The 16834-nt window shown below is 48.4% G+C and overlaps 1 protein-coding gene across 2 annotated transcripts in view; it reads right to left on the reverse strand.

Annotated features, from left to right (window-relative positions):
- Positions 1-16834, reverse strand: part of slc35f1 (solute carrier family 35 member F1) — a 435718-nt gene that overhangs the window by 84654 nt on the left and 334230 nt on the right. For both annotated transcript variants that reach the window (XM_078542204.1, XM_078542205.1), the window contains one exon: positions 16177-16229. In XM_078542204.1, the coding sequence (XP_078398330.1) occupies positions 16177-16229 (53 nt within the window). The remainder of the gene's footprint in view (positions 1-16176; positions 16230-16834) is intronic.

A 16834-nucleotide genomic window follows, 5' to 3' on the forward strand; every position in this document is an offset into this window, starting at 1 on the left:
GATGGTCACTGAGAATTGGTTTCCATTTGTTACCATGTCACCTTGATGATGTGGGAACCTGACATAATCCACTTCACTGCCAAACCCCAACCATGATCTTATCTTACTAATGTTACTCAAGGGCATTCATAACACACCAGTTATGTTATTTTGGCATTAAAATCAGAATAGGAAATGTGAAATCGTTTTTTCTAAGCTGTCCTTTACATTGGATGCTATACAATACAATATACTCCACATACTCAATCACTAACATGCATTAGCACCATCAAAGTCAACATACTAATAACTTCTAATTTGACTTGGATATATATTAAAAGAACATGCAAGATTTTTTTGCACTTAGACTTGCAATGATGTAGATCTCGTGGCTCAGTGGGTAGGGTCCCTACCTCTGAGCCAGAAGTTCTAGGTTCACGTCCCACTCCAGGATCTGATGGCCACAGAAGATGTGCTCACAATATGTTCAAACAGGTTGATTACCAACTTGTAAATCCTTCTAATTCAGCTATGGCAAGGCAGTAAGAGCAGGAGAGTTTCCTAGTCAGCCACTCTTGGCACCCCTCTGGTGACCTGCAGCTATGGCAACAGACATAAACACATGCTTTGTCTGCCTCATGTGCCACTAGGCATGGTAAAGAACGAAGGATGGAAGGTTTGAGATGGGAATTAAGCCCTTAAATTAACAACAACCAAAGCATCAGTTTCAAGAAATAGTGGATAGCGAGAAAAAATCGCTATTTTCCAAATGCTAATAGTTTGGAAAACACATTTTGTCCAACAGTTACACTGCAGTGAATTTTGAATACCAATATTATTTTATACCCTTTATAACCCAACTGCTCAGCCCTTTTTTGGGCAGGCTCCATTTGCTAGATGTTACACCACCATGAAATAAACACTTACACACTTCATAATCAGGTTATCCCTTCTGTTTACAAATGTGGAACTTTTTGGTGCAGGAAGGGTTCTAAGCGGCTTATCAGGGGATTAACGTAGGCCAGAATTTTATGGCATCCCGCAGGTGGGATGGCAGCTGATGTATGGTGGGGGCAGGGGGGTGCACGCTGTAAAATTGGGTGCCATGCCAGCGCTGCCATTGCAGCACCTACACATCCCTGCCTGCCCCCGCTGCAGTTTTACCAGTGGTGGGTGAGGAGTAGGGTGGCCCGCTTGCCCATGGGTTAATTGAAACCTTTAAATAACCAATTAAGGGCCTCCTCCTACTGCCACTGGGATTTTACTGGTGGCAGGGGAGGCCGACACCAAGCATTCAGTCTGGCAGGTGAAAGCTAGTGGATTGGTGGCTGGTCAAGGGGGGATGTTCCTCCTCTTTAGACACCCCTGTGCTCATTGGAGGCACACCTCAAGGTAACTCTACACCCTGGGTTCCCCCTATCCACCGCCCTGCGCATCTTGGTCCTCCAACCCCTCTTCACCGGGGCCTGCCAGCCTAGCCATAGTGAGAACCTGGGCTTTGTTCAGGCTCCACCACAGCATGTTTCCCTCCAGGACTCACTGCATTCCCAACAGCGTCCAATGCTCCTGGTGGCACTGCTGCGGCCAGAGAGCTGCCAATCATTTGATTGGCCAGCAACCCTTGGAGGCGGGAATTCCTCTCTGTTGGGAGCAGAATGCCTGCCTCAAGTTAATTAACAGCCTGATTGCTGTTAAATGGGGAATGGGGAACTAATCCCCAGCATAAATTTCAACTCACAGGCCTGAATTCTACCCTCGGGATGCAACCAAAGTCGGTGCAGCCGGAAGCAGATGTAAAACCTGCTCCCGGACGAGTTTGCACTGTGAACGTGATTTTACGCTGGGTGGCCAATTAAAGATGTGTTTTTCGTGCGTGGGGGTGGGAATTCATCGGGCACCAGGTCCAATGCGGACCCAACGATGTGCTCAAAAAACGGAAGAGGCAGCTCCCTGAAGGCTGCCAGGAGTTGTGGGGGAGGCTGAGGGAGCTGTTTGGAAGCAGTAGAACAAATGTCCTGGTGTGCAGCCATGGCCTCAGCACCTGGTGTTCATGGAAAGCGGGAGGGCAAGTTGGATGGGCACTCTGCCCCCCATTTCTCAGATGAGTGCCTGGGCTTCTGTCGAGGAGGTCAGTGACAGGCCCAGGCAAGAGAAGGCCACCCCGCCTGACCAAGAAGGCCTGGACAGAGGTCACCGGCAAGGTCAGTGGGTACGACGTGGTGCGCCGCTCGTGGTTTCAGTGCCGCAAAAGGTTCAATGATCTGCTGCTGTCAACAAGGCTAAGTACAGAAATGGCATGGACCCGTGCGGAGAACTTTAGTCGGGTGCCCATTGCTCGGAATGTTCAGGGGTCTGCGAGTATGTATGTCACTGGCACTGAAGCCTGCCCTGCCAAGGCTGGGATGTCAGCACAGCTGGCCTCAGTGCATTTCAAGGTGAGATGTGCCACAGTGACACAGCCCGTCTAATGCCCAGGTGAGAGGGCAGGTGGCAGAGAGGCAGAGCAATAATGAGGCTGTCTATTTTTCCCTGTCAGGGGAACAGCAGTCATAATGCTACAAAGTGCCACAGAACGGATGGGGGAGTGCAAAACCTGTGCATCCTCATGAAGCACAAAAGCATTGCACTGGAGCTTGAATGCCACCAGCCAGCTTACTCCTCTGGTCGCGGTGAGGCAGGGGCCTCGGATGAGGTGCAGGTGACAGATGCATGTGTGGTAGGTACTGGACATATAACAGGCTCCTCTCATCAGAAACTGAGCTGTCACAGCCTGAGTGCCCACTGAAGCTCCAGTGCAGGTGGCACCATGCAGCAGGTCTCCACTGTCTCCTCAGCCTACCTAGCATGCATAGTGACTATGATGATTGAATGTACTGCCCTTTTGCCTTCCTCCCGCAGACGTGCCATCCACAGGAGCTGCTGGCAAAAGGGCAACTCGTTGAGGAAGACATCACACCTGTACCAGCGTCACACTGTTCCTCTGAACCAGGCACCAGCACATTGGTGGGAATTTGGCTCCACAGGTAATGCCCAGCGGTGAGGGCACGTCACACTCGCAGGAGGAGCTGACAGAAGCAGGAGCCGACAGTGGGAGCACAGCTGGGGAGAGGACCATGCTGCATCCGAGGCAGGCGACGAGCCTATGGAGTAGTCCATCAGGTGGCAGATGCTGGATGTCCAGCGGCATGCGTGGGGAGAACAGATAGAGATCCATGAGGGTCTGCATGCTATGGTCTCCGTTATGGAGTAGCCCATGCAGAGCATGAGTTCTGCAATGGCCCAAAGCACCGAACGCACAGCCTCCTCCTTTGAGAGATTGTCGGCTCTCATGGAGGGACAGCTTCAGGAGCAGGCTCAGGGGTTCCTGGGGTTGCACGCAGACCTGCAAGTCCTCACACAGGGAGTGACCTCAGGAGGTTACTGCCAGCGTGAGAGATGGATGAGACACCTAGTCTCCCTGCTGGGTCCCCATCCATCAGTGGTGAGCAGGAAGGTACAGACGCACCTCACGCTGGTGGACGAGCTGCCTGTTATCTCTATGGGCTTCTCTCAGGGTGCTCTGGACAAGGGCATCAGCTCCTTCACCCCTCTGATGATGCCACAATGACTGAGGAGCGCCCAGCTATGGGGCTGGATGCACCTTCCCACACAAAGCCTGCTCAGGCTCCAGCGGCCAGAACGCGGCTGTCAAGGTCATCAGGGCCACCAGGACAGCAGAGTCAGCAGGCTGCCTCCAACACCACTGTCAGCAAGGGGGAGGCACCAAGACGCAGCACCCGCAGACGTAAGTTGAAGGCACCTTGAGCACAGCAGCGGGGTGTCACGGGTGACATTTTTTGCATTGTTTACTTTGATGCTGGTGTTAGGGATGGACACTTTGTTCATGTGAAGAAACATAAATATTTATTTGACTTAGATGCGCTGAGTTGGATGGATGGTATGAATAGGTGCCAGATGCAGCACAGGCTTGTAAAAGTATGACGGTGTGTGGTGCTGGTGTACTGGGTTGGGTTCTCATTTATTGTTAGCAAAGGAGACAGTCCAATGGTTTGATGAGGCATCGATGCCTTGGATGCCTAGCAGAAGATTCGCTGCATCAAAGCATCCCTGGTGTCCCTGCCTCCATGAGGGTTCCTATCCTCTGCCTCGAGGTCCTCACCCTGCCCCTCCCCAGGCTCTTCCTCTGAGCCATCACTTGAGTCATCCTCCATGGCCTGTGGAGCTGTCTTCCTTTATCTCAGCCTCCAGTGGGTTTCCCCTTGCCAGAGTCAGGTTGTGCAGGGCGCAGCATGCGATAACTATTAGGGAGACATGCTCTGGAGGATACTGTAATGCTCCCCCTGATCGGTCCAGGCACCTGGAGAGCATCTTCAGCAGCCCGATGGTCCTCTCCATAATCGCCCTTGTGGAGGCATGACTCCTATTGTATCTCTCCTCGGCCTCAGTTCTTGGGTGACGGAGTGGGGTCATCCGCCACCTCCTCAAGGGAAAGCCCTTGTCATCCAGGAACCATCCACCCACTCATGCAGGAGCCACAAACAGCCTTGGTACCTGTGAGTACCACAAGATGTAAGCATTGTGTGAGCTCCCAGGGTAATGGGCACAAACTTGGAGAATCTGTGTCCTGTGATCACAGATGATCTGAACATTCATTGAGTGGAACCCCTTTCTGCTGACGAAAGCTCTAGGCTCACCTGCTGGCACCTTGATGGCCACGTGAGTGCAGTCTATTACACGTTGGACATGGGGGAACACAGCCATCGCAGTGAAGCCTTGTGCTTGCTCCACCTGGCTCACCTCGTCTGTCCGGAAGTGGACGAAAGTGCAGACATGTCTAAAGGTAGGGTCATAAACTTGACACATCTGTGTGGAGCTGATTGAGGAATGCCGCACAGATCCCCCACTGAGCCCTGAAAATAACCAGAGGCGTAGAAGTTGAGGGCCATTGTGACCTACAAAGCCACCTGCGTGGGGTGACCGCCCATGCAGTTGAAGGCAATTTCCGGACCCATCATGTGGCATATTGTGTCACTGTATCCCTGAGGAGGCAGACCTCCTGTGGCACTGGGCCTCGGACATCTGGAGGTAGCTGGAGCGCTGCCTGAACACTCTAGACGTTGGGTAGTGGCATCTTCGGTGTGCCCTCCTGCCTTGGTCTCCCTGCTGGCTCTGCACCAACTGAGCCCATGCCTCTCCTTTTAAAGGTCTGTCCCAGGGGTGCTGCCCACGGCCACCTGGCCTGCTCTCCCTCCTGCCCCTCTCTTCCTCTTCAGAGGAGGTTCAACCAGCGGAATACACTATCACCATTAGATGGGATGCAGAGGACTTGAAAACGAAGGGGCACTGTGCTGCATTACACAGAGGAACCTTCCAGGGAAGATGAGGACCTGAGATGCTGAAATGCAGGCTTGACAATCAAACAAGATGCCAAGAAGCTCTGGCACAATTCTGTACTCACACAGCAAAGAACTGGCAATGAGAAAGTAAGTGCTGCTGCTCCAGGGGCCTTTTATCCTGCCCGGGGATGAGGAAATGATAAAAACGTGAATTCCGTCCACCCATTTTGCCCGTGCGACAAGCCAAAAATCGCTCAGGCAACATAAAATCATGGTGAATAGGATTTTTAATGACCTTAATTGGCCCTTCAATTGTCGGTGGGTGCCGATCCGACTCCTGTGCGTAACTGCCAACCTCAAAATTGCACGCGTGTGCAATGATGTTGAGATGCACACCTGACATCATTTTGCACAATTTTGCGTGCATTTGGGTCGGGCAGGCCATGGTACTGTGTGTTACCGCATAAGCCTCTTATATACTTCACTTCCTGTCTTGTTTCATGTTATGAATTTTGCTTTCGATGTACAAAGGTCACTGGGTGCATGAACCAACATGACGCTGAAAAAATTAAATTTCATGTGACTTTTTTTTATAAAATATGAATTTTTTAAGAGCAAGTGAAGTGTACTCACTGTTTGCATTTCCATTTATGGACTGGTTGTTTTTAGTGATTTTGAAATTTGAGGCAATGAGCACACGTTGCACCCTACAGACTTGTCACTTTATGGAAACATGTAGATACAAAGTTTTTGCTTTTAAGGTAAACAAAAAAAATCACACTTCCTTAAAAATTTGCCTGTACCTATTTTTTGCCATGGCCAGGCACTGTCGGTCTCACACAGGTGGGCATCACCTTCTTGCAGCCTCCTCATTTGCCTGATTGAAGCATTCAGCAAAGTGGAATCCATGCTCCTGGCTGGTTGTGTGTTCAATGGAAGGCCTAAGAGTTTGTGGGGCCAGCACATGTTTCATCTAGCCTCCAGCTCTTAAAGGCAGTCTTATCCTCGTTAAAAGCTGTACTGAAAGAAAAGAATCTGATGCTGCTGACTGCAGGTTTTGCAATTGCAATTGAAACAAAATAAGTGGCACACCAGGATAGAGAGAGCATTCCAGGTTCATGGATGCAGTGCTGGAGGCCTTAATCATGGAGCTGGATAGGAAGAAAGAGACCACAGGCTGAATAATACATTCCGTCAGGGCAGGTGGGACTCACACCCTGACTTTCCAACTTCCACCCCTGCCGTCAAAGAACGTCATATAAAATTCCATTGTGAGCCTGAGGGCGGGTTTCAAGGCCACAAGGCTGAATGTCTTTTTCTAATCCGCCCAATCGCAGCTGGAAGGTGGGACGTTCAATGTCCACAGTAGCTGCCATGACCAGAAAGGAGGTCACGGCCGTTCGTTTAAAGGTCCACTTGGCATGGGTCAGTGTCAGGTGATCCAGAAAATGTGTGAGTCTTCAATCCAAAATCAGTATTTACTTGTTGGAGATAGTATCAGGGATTGCTCAAGGTGGGTGTGATTCTAGTGTAAATTGTCTTGAAATATGTAGAGTTTGAGTTGTTTCTTGCCAGTGAGCACAGATGGCATACAATCTGACCATAGAAATGCTTGCAAGATCTTAAGAAAGAGGAACTGTTTAATTCTAGCAGGTTACCTCCAAAGGTGGCCAAGACAAGGCAGCAAGGTGAGAAGCAGGGAAGAAGAGCAAGAACAGTCCAGTGTTTCGATGATGAATCCCTATGGGCCCTCCTCCATGCTGTGCCTATCAGACTTGAGGCCCTAATGTCAGCAGATGGGAAGAGGAGATCCCCCTCTGTGACACATTCAGCCTGGGAGGAGGTGGCTACAGAGATCAGCAGTGTGTCACACCTGGACGCAATGCATGAAGAGGTTGAATGACCTCTTGAGATTGGCCAAGTTAATTCCTCACTATGTGTATTCTTTTTGCAGGAAAGTACAGGAAAGGCTCAAAAATGCTGCAGCCTTATGAGGATGTCTGAGGTCCAAGGCAGTATAATGCAGCAAAGGCACTGTTCATGGCCCTTATGTCTCTGCGGAGGTGTCATTCGTGGTTCTGGGGGGGGTGGGTGAAGGCCTTACACATGGGGAAGGTGCACAGCATCTTGGTTGCCTAGCATTGTGCTGATCATGCATTCCTCCCTCCCCTTGGAAGCGGGATGACATCAAGTAATCTACAAGTGATAGTCATTGCAATGTAACACCTTCTTTCAGGAAAAGCGGGCACACAATTCCAGGGAATGAAGCAGGACTGGGGGTGGAGTGCCAGATCTGGCAATCCTGTAATAGCTGCAAATCAGAAGGTGAACAGGAGAAAAGAACTTGGTGAAATTGAAATCACTAGGGAAACGGTACTGAGCAAATTGATGGAGTTGCAGACCGGCAAGTCTCCGAGTCCCGACAGACTACGCCCTAGGATCTTAAAAGAGGTGTCTAATGAGGTAGTTGATGCGCTGGTGCTAATTTTCCAAAATTTGCTAGATTCTGGAAAGGTTCCATCAGATTGGAAAGTAGCAAATATGACCCCTCTGTTCAAGAAGGGAGGGAGGAAGAAAACAGGAAACTATAGGCCAGTTAGCTTGACGTCTGCTGTGGGGAAGTTATTAGAATCGATCATTAAGGAAGTTATAGCTGAGCACTTAGAAGAGCTCAAGGCAATTGGGAAGAGTCAGCATGGTTTTGTGAAAGGAAAATCATGTTTAACCAATTTATTGGAGTTTTTTGAAGGAGTAACATGTGCAGTAGATAAAGGGGAGCCTGTAGACGTAATGTACTTGGATTTCCAGAAGGCATTTGATAAGGTGCCACATCAAAGATTATTACGGACAATAAAAACACATGGTGTAGGGGGTAACATATTAGAATGCATAGAAGATTGGTTGGCTGGGAGAAAGCAGAGAGTATGCATAAATGGGTCTTTTTCTGATTGGCAGGATGTGATGAGTGGAGTCCCACAGGGGTCTGTACAGGGGCCTTAACTTTTTATGACTGACATCAATGACTTAAATAAGGGAGTGAAAACATGGTAGCTAAATCTGCAGATAACACAAAGATAGGTAGGAAAGTATGTTGTGAAGAGGACATGAGGAGGTTGCAGAAGGATATAGATAAGTTGAGTGAGTGGGCAAAGATCTTGCAAATGGAGTTTAATGTGGGAAAATGTGAAGTTATTCACTTTGGCAGGAAGAACAAAAATGCAGAGTATTACTTAAATGGTGAATGGCTGCATAATTCTGAGGTGTAGCGGGATCTAGGTGTTCTAGTACATGAGTCACAAAAAGTTAGTATGCAGGTAGAGCAAGTAATTAAGAAGACAAATGGAATTCTATCCTTTACTCCGAGAGGGATTAAACATAAAAGTAAGGATGTTATGGGCAGCATTTTCCCCCTGTTGGGGGGGTTGTGCGGGAGTGGGTGTGAGCGAGCGGGTTCCCGATCAGCGTCCCCAATTGGGGGCGTGCCGCCATTTTACGTGGGTAGGCCTTAATTGACGTGATGTGCGCCAGGAAGCGCTATGTGCTCCCTGTGTGGGTGGAGGGGATTCCCTGAGCTGGGAGTGCACTCTTTCGCGCATGCGCACGAAAGAGCGCACAGATCTCCCTGAGGCAAAGTGCTGCCTCAGGGAGATCAGTGTTACTTTTAAAAAGATAATAAACGATGAGAAAAATTTTATTGACATGTCTCCTCATGTGACTTTTATTAAAATTACTTGTATTAAAAACGTAACACAAATTTTAAATCCCTCATGAAACCTCATCCCGCCCGTGGATGAGGTTTCATGTTTTTTCTGAAGGCCGCCTGTGCTCTTCGCCTGCCCGCCAACCTTAAGGTTGGAAGGGCAGCATTCTTAACAACTTTAATTAGTTTAATAATGGCCTTAATAGGCCTTTGACAGTTCGGCAGGTGCGCAGCCGCGTCAGCTGTGCTCCCACCGAACTGACAATCTAAATGACACGCAGTGATGTCGAGACGCCCACCCAATGTCACTGCGCATCATTTTACACATCAGCAAGCGGGCCAAGCCCCTGCTTGCCGAAGGGAGAATTCTGTCCTGTGCTTCAGTCATACAGGGCATTGGTGAGACCGTACCTCAGATACTCTGTGTAGTTTTGGTCTCCTTATTTAAGGAAGGATGTAAATGTATTGGAGGCGGTTCAGAGGGGGTTAACTAGATTGATACCTGGAATGAGCGGGTTGTCTTATGAGGAAAGGTTGGACAGGCTGGGCTTGTTTCCACTGGAGTTTAGAAGAGTGAGGGGTGACTTGATTGAATTATACAAGATCCTGAACGGTCTTGACAAGGTAGACATCGAAAGGATGTTTTCTCCTGTGGGTGAGTCCAGAACGAGGGGGCACTGTTTTGAATTTAGGGGTCACCCTTTTTGGACAGAGATGAAGAGAATTTCTTTCTCTCAGAGGGTTTTGCAACTTTGGGACAGTCTGCCTGAGAAGGTGGTGGGAGATGGGGTCATTGAATATTTTTAAGGCAGAGGCAGATAGATTCTTGTTAGGCAAGGGAACCAAAGGTTATTGGGGTTAGATGGGAATGTGGAAATTGAAACACAAGAAGATCAGCCATGATCTTATTGAATGGCAAAGCAGGCTCGAAGGGCTGAATGGCCTACTCCGGTTCCTATTTCTTATGTTCTTATGCCTGAGGAGGAGGTTCTCCTGCTGACCACAATAGAATCTACTCAATCCATTGGCAGAAGTGAGATTGGAGGAAGGCATGGGTCTAATGAGAATGCAAGGGGCTGAAAATGGGCTGCAGAGGGTGAAGGCAAGTGGGAGGGGTACTGATGTTTGGCATGCTTTTATGAATGGTAAATATGTCGTTTCTGAGCTCAAAGGCAGGAAAGCTTCCTAATGGAAACCTGGTGATGTTGCTGCAAGTGTGACTTAATGATTGCTATGTGTCATATCTCATATTACACATGCTGCTAATGGGGCTGAGCATGGTGACCTTGCACACCAGTTGAAAGCTTTCAAACAGCAACTAACGCCCTTTTTCTGTGTCTCCTGCACAAGTGAAATCTCTTCTGCGGAACCTCGTAGACCTGTCAGTCCAACTATTGCCTCTGAGGATGAAGAAGAACCCTCAGAAGATGCAGCATCCCATCCTATCCCTGAACCAAGCACCAGTGCAAAAACTGGCACTTAAGCAAAGATTAACATGATGGGTCGAGGGCAAGCACAAGCTGGCGAGGGCACTTCACATTTGCACTTGAAGCTGCTGGAGAGTGTGGTGGAACAGGCCTCAGGCAGTTGGAGGAATGCCCTGGGTGATCCAGAGACTGATTCTGAGATGGATGATGAGCCCTTGGGGTCTGTGAGGCGGCAGATGCTGAATGTCCAGTGTGATGTGCATGGAGATATGGCGAATATACCAGAGCGGTTGCGTGCTCTGGCCTGGACTGTAGAGGTGTCCATCCAGGCCATGTGCACTGCAATCACCCACTCTTCAGAATGCCACTTCCTCCATGGACAGACTGGCGACTGTCTTGGAGAGGCAAACCGAGTGCAGTGTAGACGCAGTTGTGGGAATGTGCTCTGAACTGCACACCATCGCCCTGGCCCTGAGCTCAGGGGCCCAGAGCCAGGGCGACAAGGGGACTGAGAGCCTGGGCACTGAGCCAGCTTCTGGGACCTCACGGGAAGGCAGGGAAGACCAATCAGTCCCAGTGACGGAGGATGAGCAGCTACTGCCGCCATCTGGAAGCACCTCTCAAGTGCACTTCTGATGCGGGCAGCCTCTCCTGTGCCCCTCTGCCATTGGCACAGCCCTCGTTCATTGCCACAGTGACAGAAGCTCCTCCTGCCGCTCTGCAGGAGTCTTCTAACATGGCGGGGCCCTCAAGGCATCAGCCACACGGAGGACACCTGCCAAATTCATCCAGGGCAAGGTAAGTAGCAGATCAGCAGCCTCTTTCCAGTGCAGCAGCAAGTGATGGGGGAAGCACTGCGCTGGAGAACTAGGAAATGATTTAAGAAAACTCCACAATAGTCACCACAAAGGTCACATGGATGTTAATTAGATATATCATTGTAAATTTGATAATAAACCGTATGTTTACAATCCCTCGTGCAGATGTTCATTCAATCTGTATGTGCTGGTGAACTCCTTTTGGGAGGTATGCATAGCTTTCCAGTTTTGGAGGTGAGGCCATGATGCCTCGAATGCAAACCTCTGCCTTCTCAAGGCATCCCTTGTGTCATGGCCATCCATGAGGTCATGTCCAAGACCTTGCACCTCTACGTCAGGGTGTTCACTCACCATGTCTTCGCCCTCATCCTCAGATAAATGGCTGCTATCTGGCATCCCCTCTTCCTCAAGGACCATCCTCTCTCTGAATGGCGAAGTTATAGAGTGCACAGCATAAATGACACTCATGATGGAGTAATTGCAAAGATCCTCCTGATCAGTCAAAGCATCTGAACCTCACCTTCAATAGCCCAACTGTCTGCTTTACTGTGGCCCTAGTAGTTCCGTGGCTGTCATTGTAGTTCCTCTCTGCATTTGTTCTCAGGGCCCTCACTGGAGTCATGATTCATCTCTTCAAAGGGCAATCCTTGTCACCTAGAAGCCAACCATCCAGGGCATCAGGTCTATTGAACATGTCTGGAACCTGGGAATTATGCAGAGTGTGTGTGTCATGGCTGTTGCCAGGGAGTCTTGTGCATGCCTGCATAATCCGTTGATTGTAGTCATAGACCAACTGGGTATTCAAGGAGTGAAATCCCTTCCTGTTAATAAATATAGAGGGCTGACTAACTGGAGCCTTTATAGCGATGTGTGTACAGACAATCATTCCCTGGACCCTGAGGAAACTTGCGATTGCTGCAAAGCTTCTAGCTCTTTCGAAATGACTCAGTCGGTCCAATGAGAATAATACAGTGGTGTGCAGTAAGCTGTGTATTGGCACTGAGGTCTCCATATTCTGCCTGAAAGGATCCTGTTGCACAGATATTCAGCGCAACAGTCACCTTTACAACAGGTAGGTGGGTAAGTGGGTAGGGTGGTAGGTAGGGTGGTAGATGGGTGAGGTGGTAAGTAGGTAGGGTGACAGTTAGATGGGGTAGTAGATGGGTAGGTGGCAGGTGGGTGAGGTGGCAGGTGAGTGAGGTGGGTAGATGGGTAGGCAGGTCAGGGGTAATCGCGTTGAGTCATGAGGAGTAGTCAGGTTAAGGGCTAGTCAGGTCGGGTTGTGGGTTAACCGGGTGATGGGATGGTCAGGTCTGGTCAGGGTTGTGGTCAGGTGGTTGGGGAATAGCTTGGTCGGGAAGGGTGATGGGGTCGAGTTGGGGGGATTGTCGGGTGGTGGGGGATGGTAGGGGAGTCATGTGGGGAGTCGCGGGTTCAAGGGGTAGTTGGGAGCCTGAGGGATCTAAGGGAGAGTCGGGGGCTCAGTGTGAGTGATTGGGGGGTTGGTCAGTTCTGCAGTTATCCAGGAGTTAGCCTAGGATTTTTCTGTCTAACATTTCTTGGGTAATTTTATTTTTATATTCATTCATAGGATGCGGGCATCGCTGGCTAGGCCAGCACTTATTCCCCATCCCTAGTTACCCTTGAGAAGAAGAGTTGCCTTCTTGAACTGCTGCAGTCCATGTGGTGTAGGTACACCCACAGTGCTGGTAAAGAGGGAGTTCCAGGGGCAGGATTTTCTGGTCGAGGGGCGGGCGGGCCCGAGAGATGTCGGGAAACGGTCCGCCACCCATTTCACGCTGGCTGACCAATTAACGGCCAACTAGTGTGAAAGGTGCGCTGAGAAGTTCAGCGCTGCCCGGGTGGGGGTGGGAGGAGGGTGAGCACCAAAGTCTGCACATGCGTGGGGTAGTGCGCGCTGAAAGCTCCCTGAAGGCAGGAGCTGCCTCAGGGAGCTGAAGAATTGTAAAATCAAGAATAAAGATTTTGAGAATGTGAAAAAACATGTCCCCACATAGGACTCACTCACATGAACAAGGACATAGTAAAAATGCTGTCAAAACATTTTTTAAAAAATTAATATCGGAAACCTCATCCCATCCGTGGATGAGGTTTCCTAAAAAGTCCAAAGGCCGCCTGGCCTATTGGCCTGCCCGCCAACCGTAAAGTTGGACAGGCAGCAAAAAATAGCTTTTAATTAATTGATTAATGACCTTAAAAGGCCTCTTAATTTCGGCGGGCGCGCTGCCGACTCTTGTGCGCATCGGCTGGTCGAAATATTGCGCGAGAGCGCAATGATGTCGGGAAGCATGCCTGTCATCATCGCGCGCTATTTTACGTCCAATCGGGTTGGGTGCATGCCTGCCTGCAGGATGTAAAATCCTGCCCCAGAAGTTTGACCCAGCAACAGTGAAGGAACAGTGATATAGATCCAAGTCAGGCTGGTGAGTGACTTGGAGGGGAATTTCCAGGTGGTGCTGTTCCCATGTGTCTGCTGCCCTGGTCCATCTAGGTGGTAGAGGTCACGGGTTTGGAAGGTGCTGTAGAAGGAGCCTTGGTGAGTTGGTGCAGTGCATCTTGTAGATGGTACACACTGCTGCCAATGTGCGTCAGTGGTGGAGGGAGTGAATGTTTATTATGGTGTCGATGGGGTGCCGAAAAAGTAGGTTGCTTTGTCCTGGATGTCGTTGAGCTTTTTGTTGGAGCTGCACTCATCCAAGCAAGTGGAGAGTATTCCACCCCTCTCCTGACTTGTGCCTTGTAGATAGTAGACAGGCTTTGGGGAGTCAGAGGGTGAGTTACTCTCTGCAGAATTTCCAGCCTCTTACCTGCTCTTGTAGCCACAGTATTTATATGGCTAGTCCCGTTCAGTTTCTGGTCAATGGTAAACTCAGGATGTTGATTGTGGGGGTTTCAGTGTTGGTAATGCCACTGAATGTCATGGGGCAATGCTTAGATTCTCTCTTGTTGGAGATGGTTATTGCACTTGTAATGCTCTTGTGCTGTTACATATCAGCCCAAAGCTAAATATTGTCCAGGTCTTCCGCGGGGTCCTGACGCACATATTGGCTTGCACGTCCAGTCTGCGATGATCTGGAAACTGGAAGATCTGGGCTATTGTTTGTATGACTCAAGATGGGTACAAACATTGGACAAGATCTTCCTTATGTGTAAGTAGCCCACTCTCTGGTTGTGCTTCACCAATAAAAAACAGGAGTAAAGCTAGACTGTGTGCAGTTTTGGGATCCATACTATAGGAAAAACATCAAGGGAATAGAGACGGTACAGACCATTTTCACTGGAATGTTACCTGGGAATGTGGTAATACAAATATGAAAACTTACTTCAAAAGTAGGGGCTGTTTTCATTAGAACAAAGGAGATTATTGGATAATTAATCGAGTTATATAAAAAGAGAATTAGACTGTTTCTAGTGATTAAAGAGTCTAGAATAAGTAGATAGATATGAGATTATATCTAAGAAATTTAGAACAGAGAGCAAGAAGACCTTTACGGAGGTTAGTATGACTATGGAATGCGCTACTGAAGTGAATGATTGAAGTAGGGACTTTGTTAATATTTAAGAAAATGTTTGATAGATGGATAGGTGAATGGGGGAAAGGAGGAGAAAAATATGTAAATACAGGATGGGCTTAGGCTATGAGGACTTCAGCTTGGGTGGAGGATAAACAGCTTGGGCTAAGTGATCTGTTTCACTGTAATTCTCTGCAATCAATATCGAACAGTACGTATATTAAAATTCTTACAGAGGGCGTGCATGTCCTGTGCCATTTTTTTAGTTAATGCTTTTTGCAATGCTATGTAGGTGAGATGGTGGAGTAGTGATGATGTCACTGGACTAGTATTCCAGAGGCCCAGACTAATGCTTTAGGGGACATGGAATCAAATCCTATGGCAGCTGGTGGAATTTAAATTCAATTAATTAATAAAAAATCTGGAATATAAAACTAGTCTCAGTAATGGTGCCTTGAAACTAACCCCTCCGATTCACCAATGTCTTTTAGGGAAGGAAATCTGCTGTCCTTACCTGGTCTGGCCTACATGTGACTCCAAGCCCACAGCAATGTGGCTGACTCTTAACTGCCCTCTGAAATGGCCTAGCAAGCTACTTAGTTCAGGGGCAATTAGGGATGGGCAAGAAATGCTGACTTTGTCAGTGATGTCCACACATCCCAGGAAAGAATAAAGAAAAAAAGCACAACAGAAGTGGTGGGGGAGAAGAACACCTGCATCTCCTGAGCTCTACGGAGTAGATGATTCTCGGTATCATAGATACAGCTATGGCAGAGGCAGCTGCAATCAGTATCACTGAGAACATTCAGGGTGACAGCATGTCACTGTCTTATGCTCCTTCTCAACTCCCACCCCACCCTCATTCTGCTATCTGGCATGAAGAACAAGCTGCAGTGATGTGATCATGGACCTCTTGCTTTCTATCCCGCCTCCCTTTCATCACCCCAATCCTCTCCTTCTGATTTTTTTTTTGCTTTCAGATACCCAAAAGCCATTACCTGCCGAGCCACAACAGCCTCAGGTAGAAGACAGAGCAATACCACTTCACAGCTGAAGAAGCATTGTCACTTGATCTGACACTCGCAGCCACCAGCTCAGATACTGAGGTTTTTACAGAGTCATGTTCAACATGTAGGTTTGAGTGGACTGCAGTAAGCCCTAGTGGAAAGGATAGTATGTGTGCCAGCTCATCAAACATGTACATTAATTATCGGTTTGCAAGGAATGGAAGGGGAAAGTGGAAGGACAGGAATGGTGCAATCCTAATCACATCCTACAACCCTGAAACCCTTAATGTTATTCAATCTTCAAGATTTGAAACCCTAGCGAAAACCAAATGAATTACTACTCCTGGATAATAGCATATGAAAAAAAATTTCTCACCTATCTGCCAGTCCCATGGCACCTTTAACAGTTCCTTATGTTCCATTATAGCCCTGTAATAAAAGTAAAGTTCAAATGATTCATGTTTTTCCACTCCACTTAAAGAGAAAATTGGTGCATACCTGTCCCTGGAAAAGTAATTCACAAGCATAAATATGCAACAAAGGGTTCCTAAGCAATGCTTAGGTAATTATACAGTAAGGTCATTGAACATCAGGATCTGTGGTAATTAAGCAACAACCGACATATTATCCATTATTTAACAGAAATGAAATTCCAGTGCATCAGGTAGTAGGATTGCTTCAGAATTAATTATGCAAACACCCAGAACACACTTAATCTTTCATAAGTAAATTTGTTATATTGGACTGGATTTTATGCAGCTTCTTGCAGTGGGAAACATGTCAGCCGGGCCTGCTTAGTCATGGGAAAGGCCCCACATCGTCTCCCGGCAGTAGCAAAACCTCCCTCGATTAAGTCGGAGGGTGGAAGGGGCGACGTGGGATTCCCAGTTGCTGGCAACAGGATGTCAATTAGGCCCATTAATAAACCAATTGACACCCATTATCCCTGAGCTCACCGGAATTCGGTGGTGGCTCAGGGGTTAAATGGCGATTTTTCCACACCCTAGGAAGGACGCCCAGCAAATCCTGTTGGG

This window comes from Cetorhinus maximus, chromosome 5 (assembly GCF_964194155.1).
Source record: "Cetorhinus maximus chromosome 5, sCetMax3.hap1.1, whole genome shotgun sequence".
NCBI classification, from domain to species: Eukaryota; Metazoa; Chordata; class Chondrichthyes; order Lamniformes; family Cetorhinidae; genus Cetorhinus; species Cetorhinus maximus.